The sequence below is a fragment of the Nematolebias whitei genome, chromosome 4, assembly GCF_014905685.2.
Source record: "Nematolebias whitei isolate Nwh7 chromosome 4, NemWhi1, whole genome shotgun sequence".
Classification (NCBI taxonomy): domain Eukaryota; kingdom Metazoa; phylum Chordata; class Actinopteri; order Cyprinodontiformes; family Rivulidae; genus Nematolebias; species Nematolebias whitei.
Genome location: NC_056501.1, coordinates 2,868,911 through 2,874,585, shown reverse-complemented (window position 1 = coordinate 2,874,585; position 5,675 = coordinate 2,868,911). Strand labels below are relative to the sequence as shown.

The 5,675-nt window shown below is 39.2% G+C and overlaps 1 protein-coding gene across 1 annotated transcript; it reads left to right on the top strand.

The window, feature by feature from the left end:
* Positions 1 to 2,674: 2,674 nt before the first annotated feature.
* Positions 2,675 to 5,041, top strand: LOC119408623 (teneurin-3). The gene is made up of 2 exons (XM_037675468.1): positions 2,675 to 3,122; positions 4,758 to 5,041. Exons 1-2 carry the CDS (start codon positions 2,852 to 2,854, stop codon positions 5,039 to 5,041), a joined length of 555 nt encoding a protein of 184 aa, XP_037531396.1. The 5' UTR covers positions 2,675 to 2,851.
* The last annotated feature ends 634 nt before the right edge of the window (positions 5,042 to 5,675 follow it).

Below are 5,675 nucleotides of genomic sequence, written 5' to 3'. Positions count from 1 at the left end.
TGAGCATAGCGAGCTGAAATTAGCAGAAACAAGTTAATTAGGCTGAACTTCGAAGAAATTACAATGAAAAACTTGAATTTATCTGAACTCAGCTGAAATTAGCAAAAACATACTAAAAAAGTTAGCTGAAAAGTTAGAACAAGCTTAAGTTAGAAGAACATAGAACGTTTGTTCAATTTGGATGAAAGAAGAAGAAATAAGCATAAAAAAGTGAAAATTGTCTGAGAAAAGCTGAAATTTCCAACAACAACAAAGAACAGCTGAAAAGTAGCTAAAAGCAGAATGAAATTTAAATTATAAGAGAAATAGAGAGAGCACATTATTGTTGAATTAGGCTGAAAAAAGTTTAAATGAGTGCAATAAATGTGTAATTAGCTGAAAAGGCTAAAATTAGTATAAAACAGCTAAATTAAATAGCAGTAAAAGCTGAAACTATGCTGAAATAAGTTGAAAGGAGTATAACAAGCTGAAATGAGCAGAAAGAAGTTAGATGCACAAAAAGGTTTTAGCTAGTAGAAAGAATCTGAAAGGTGCACAAAACAGCTGAAATTAGCTGAAAAAAGTTTGTTTGCACAAAGAAGCTGAAGCAGAACAAAATGTGAAAGAACATGACCCATCAGCAGTTTTGATATTAATTTATATTAAACTGTCTTATTTTTTCTATTCAAACATTTTAGATTTAAAGATGTTTGTGTCATTGTGGCACCAGGGCCTCTCCTGCCTGCCTTGGTGTTGAGCTGTGAAAGAGCTGAAGCTCACCTCTCGGCTCGTCTGCGGAGTCATTTCCGTCACGGCTGCATCAACAGTTCTGCTGAAGCTGCCGCTCCACATTATTGTGCGGAACGGACGCAGTTTTCTGGGGACACATTTCTGTCGTGACTTTTCATTGTCTTCACCTCACCTAACTTCTATTTACCTGCAGCGCAAGTGTGCTGAGGCGCAGAGCCACAACATGTGCACATATATTCAGCACTATAAGCAAAACGATTGAATAATTTAGAACAGAACATCCCTATATTTTTCACTTATCTGTCACAGCCTGGTAAACTAAAAATAAATCAAGCCGCCTATTAATTTTTAACGAGTGTTTGTCGTCATCCGTGTTGACGCTGCTCCTTTGTGTGTTCAGACTGACTCCACTCAGCTCTCCTTAAAACGAGTCAAGTGAGAGCATTTCTCTTGCACTTCATTATATGAACCATTAATAACTATTGTGATCCTGTTTATATTTATTATTATTATTATTACGCATTCTTCTTCCAGCTACCTTAAACTATTCCGTTCATTTTCCACCATCCTTCTGGTTCCACAGTTTTTGTTATTTCAACAAATCATAAAACGTTCGGCTCTTTCAGGACAATCCTGCTATAACTTGGTGTTGGTGCAACTTTAGCTTTTTTTTAAATATTTTAGCCTTTTCTGACATTTTTTCTCTCATAGAAAATGAATTGATCTCATTTTACATCCTTCAGATCTTTAGATCTGTTCACAACCTTTTACTGCTCCTTTCACATTTTGTTCTGCTTCAGCTTCTTTCAGCTTCCTTCAGCAAATAAAAAAAATCAGCCACTTTCAGCTGTTTTTTTAGCTGTTTTGTGCTCCTTTCAGATTCTTTATGCTAACTGCAACATATGTTTTGCTTCTTCTAATGTCTTTCTGCTAATTTCAGCTTGTTATGCTCCGCACTCATTTAAACTTTTTTCAGCCCGTTTCAACAGAAATGTTCTTTCTCCACTTGCTTCTGGAAATTTAAGCTTCTTTCAGCCTAAATGGACGAAAATGTTTTCTTTCTGGTTTATTTTGCGAATTTAAGCTTGTTCTAATTTTTACGCTTTTTTTGTTGGTAATTTCAGCTGTTTTCAGATTAATTCAATTTTTTTTGTTGTAATTTTTGTTATTCTTTCAGCCTAATTAACTTATTTCTGCTAATTTCAGCTTGTTATGCTCCTTTCAGCTTTTTTTCTGCTCCATTCAGCTATTTCTGCTGTTTCAGCTATTAGCTGTTTTTAATGCTAATTTTGCCTTTTTAGCTAATGCCACATTTTTTCAGCTAATTTCAGCTCCTTTTGCTTTTTATGATAGTTTAAGCTTCTTTCTGTCCTTTCAGCTGTTTTTTTTTTTGTTGTTGTTGTTGTTGTTGCTAATTTCAGCTTTTTCAACCAAATACCTATTTTTTTATGCTAATTTCCACTTCTTTAAACCTAATTCAGCAAATATGTGTCCTTTCTACTTTCTTATGCTACCTAAGGCTGGTTCTTCTATTTCGGCTACAATTCAGCATGTTTTTTTTAGCTAATTTCAGCTGTTTTTCAGCAGGCTCTTCAGCAATAAGTATTCACACCGCATTTTAGCAGGAAATGTACTTCTCTAGTTTTGAATTATGATCACTTGACAGCTGTTTGCTATAAAAGTGGCCTCAATGTAGAACATTTGGGGTTTTGAAGAATATTTTTTAAAATGGAAAGTTTTAAAAACTGAGACGGGAACCGAGGAGAAGTCTTCTCTTTAAGACTTCATGGTTGAACTTCCAGAGGCGTTCTGGGCCAATGAGAGCGAGATAAGTGTGTGCTTTTGAAGATGGAGCTGATGGATTAGTGTTATCTGAGCTCCTTGCTTCCATTCCTTGTCTTTTTTTTTTCCAGGTGGAGCCGTTGGACGTCTGAAGAAGTGACCGATCGAGGTTCAGAAGTGGGGGAGGAGGGATTTAAGGAGGACATCATTCACCGGACGAGAATCACAGTCCAGAGAGACAGAAGGGGGCTGGAAAAGAGTGAAATAATCCAGCAGTGAGCGCCTCAGGAGAGGGTCGGTGGTGAAGGGGAGGGAGTTGGATACCCAGCATGCAGGCAGCATGGAAAGGGTGAGGGAGCAGCGGCCTTTCTGCTCGCTGTCCAAGAGCCAGAGAGAGCGGGAAAGAGACTGTGAGCGAGACCACGATCGGGAGCGGCGTTACACCGCCTCCACCACGGACCGGGACGACGGAGCCTGCCGAGTTCCCACTCAGAAATCCTACAGTTCCAGCGAGACCCTGCAGGCCTTCGACCATGACCCCTCCCGGATGCTGTTTGGAGGCAGAGTCAAGGAGATGGTGCACAAGGAGGCAGCAGAGTACGCCAGGCCAGGTCAGCAGGACGCCAGAGCGTGATTGTACATGCATGTGTAAATTATGTGGAAAATATTATTCTACAATGTTCAGATGGTGGCCACAGACCACAGTGGTCCTTTAGTCTCCGTGACCTCAATTAAAAAAGAAACAGTCGCAATGCATTTAGGATTTTTGTCTGAGAGACTTCAGAAACACCACAAATAACAAAATTCTCATATTTCGGTTTATTGCTGTTCCCTTCCAGGGTGAGACTTAATTAGTAGTATGAATATGGGATGTAGGGATTTGGTTGTTTGTGTACCACAAAACAACCCTCTCACAATTTTATATGCTCTATCTGTGGATGCTTGATAAAAATAAAATAAAATAATAGACCACCAGTATGCAAGGCAGTGGTAAATACAATTATAGCATGTCACAAAGGCACAATCAAGTGTTATTATTTTTCTAAACTTTTAAAGAAAAGTAATTTGGGGTGTGATACAGTGGGCTGTTTTGAACCAATAAAATATTCCTACTGGTATAAGTTAAAAAAACTAAAAAAAATAAATGCTCAATAAGTAACTCTCCTTTTTAATTGGCTGTTAGAAGCTGCTTTAAATTCCGTAATTAAAAAGTTTGAGCAGTTTACTCTTATTTTATGGCGCTCCTTGGGCTCATAAGATTGCAATCAGAAAACCCATCCATTACTCTCCAACATTTTCTCGCTGCTAATTGGTGTCCATTTCAAAATTAATGGCGTCGTGATGAAGTTGTGGGATGAAAGCTGGTTTTCTTGTTTGAAAACGCAGACGTTTAGCGTTAACGACTGTTTCCTGTATCATCACGGTAAATGTCACATTTAATGTTGCTGGTGGGAAAAGGCCACGTGCGTGTCACTTAGACGCTGTTTGCTCTGTAAGCGTGTGCACGTGTGTTTAAATATGTAAACGCAACGTGATTATTAATTTTTACAAAATCAAAAGAATTTAAATTTTACATTTGCATTTTTCAGAATTTGCTCAAATTGTTAGTTAAAAAAAATAACTGATGCATTTCAGCTGTTTTTGTTGTGTGTGATCAAAAGATGCAAAAACTGTCAGATTATGTGTCGTTTTGGCTTCTTAGTTAGATATACAGAAATTATAAAATTAAATCCCATAATTTATCATGGTTATACCAGAAATAATCTGAATAGATTTTCTATGAAATTAACAGGGATTTAAAAAAATTAAAATACGTCCTCATTAATTCAGAGAGTTTCAGAAGGTGATTTTGTTTGCCGACAAAAAAAAAAAAATGTCCGTGTTTTTGAAGGCATGACAGATTATTATTTATTTTCTGGTGAAGAGTTAAAACCCTCAGAACTGAATGAAGAGCAGGATTAATGGATCCTACAGCAAATTTTTTTTTTAATGTCCACTGAAACAAATATTAGGATTAAATATGTCAAATAAATTATAAGCATTAAATAGAGTAAAAAATTAAAATAAATAAACAAGATGTCAAGTGTGAGCTAAAATCTGTTGAGCTGGTAATAAGTAATTATGTTGGAGGAAGTGGATGAATAAAGAGGCCCCTCCCCTCCTCTTCTTCTCGTTGATTGTGTTTGGAGGTGGCCGTGCACGTTGTCGCTTGCTTTGTTAACTTTACGACTCGCTGTCGTTCACAGGACAGACGTTTTCTTTGAGGCAACTTGGGATTTGTGAGCCACCGGCTCGCAGGGGCTTGGCTCTGTGCCCCGAGACTGGCCTGTCCCACCCCCTCAGCAGCTACCCCAGGGGGCCGGCCGTCACAGAAAACCATGAACCTGTATCACCGGAACGCACCATGGCTCTTTGGGGAACGGGGGCAAAATCTGGGCAGAATTCATGCCTCTCCAGCCGCTCCAACTCGGCGCTCACGCTCACTGACACAGAAATGGACAATAAATCGGACACTGAGATGGGTGAGTAGGGCGCGCTTCTCCATTTTTATTTCAACATCCTTATTTGTTTGCAGCTCATGCCCCCGTTTGCTTTTCAAAAAGGGTATAAATCCCTGGGCAGGAAGAGCAGCGGTAGGCTGGATTATGTTTGGCGCCGGAGACGAGGCCCTGATTGGTGGAAGGAAGTGGAAGTGGCGGGGCTGCTTTCTGGAGAGGCGTGCGCAGCTGTCTTTGTTTGGATCAAAGGCGTGATTCTGTGCCGCCTCAGAAAAGAATCTGGCCTTCAGATTGAGTAGTTGCTAGTCACCTGGTCCATCTCCACGGGAAGCCGAGGAGTTTGATAAAGTTTCCCCATGGGCTATCGTATAATCAAAGATAGCTTTGTGCGCCTCAGCCTGAGATTTTGCTTAGAAATTCTGCAGTGGTTGACTGGGCATACATAATGGCTGATTAAATGGGCACAATGGTTTGAAGTGCAAATTTGATCATGCTGAAAACCTGAGATGGAGGATTGGTTCTCCTCTGCTTGACAGGACAAACCTTTACTGCGGCCAGGAATGTTTAGGATTTGACTAAACTTGTAGCCGTTTTGCACATGTTGATGTTTTCATGCTTGGGTTTTAATTGTTGTTTCACTGTTTTGACGTGTTTTAGTTCATTTTT

Excerpts from the sequence above, each read along its gene's own strand:
- LOC119408623 (XM_037675468.1), top strand. The coding sequence starts at position 2,852 with ATGGAAAGGGTGAGGGAGCAGCGGCCTTTCTGCTCGCTGTCCAAGAGC. Across the intron at positions 3,123-4,757 it reads AGCAGAGTACGCCAGGCCAG|GACAGACGTTTTCTTTGAGG; the intron begins GTCAGCAGGACG and ends TGTCGTTCACAG.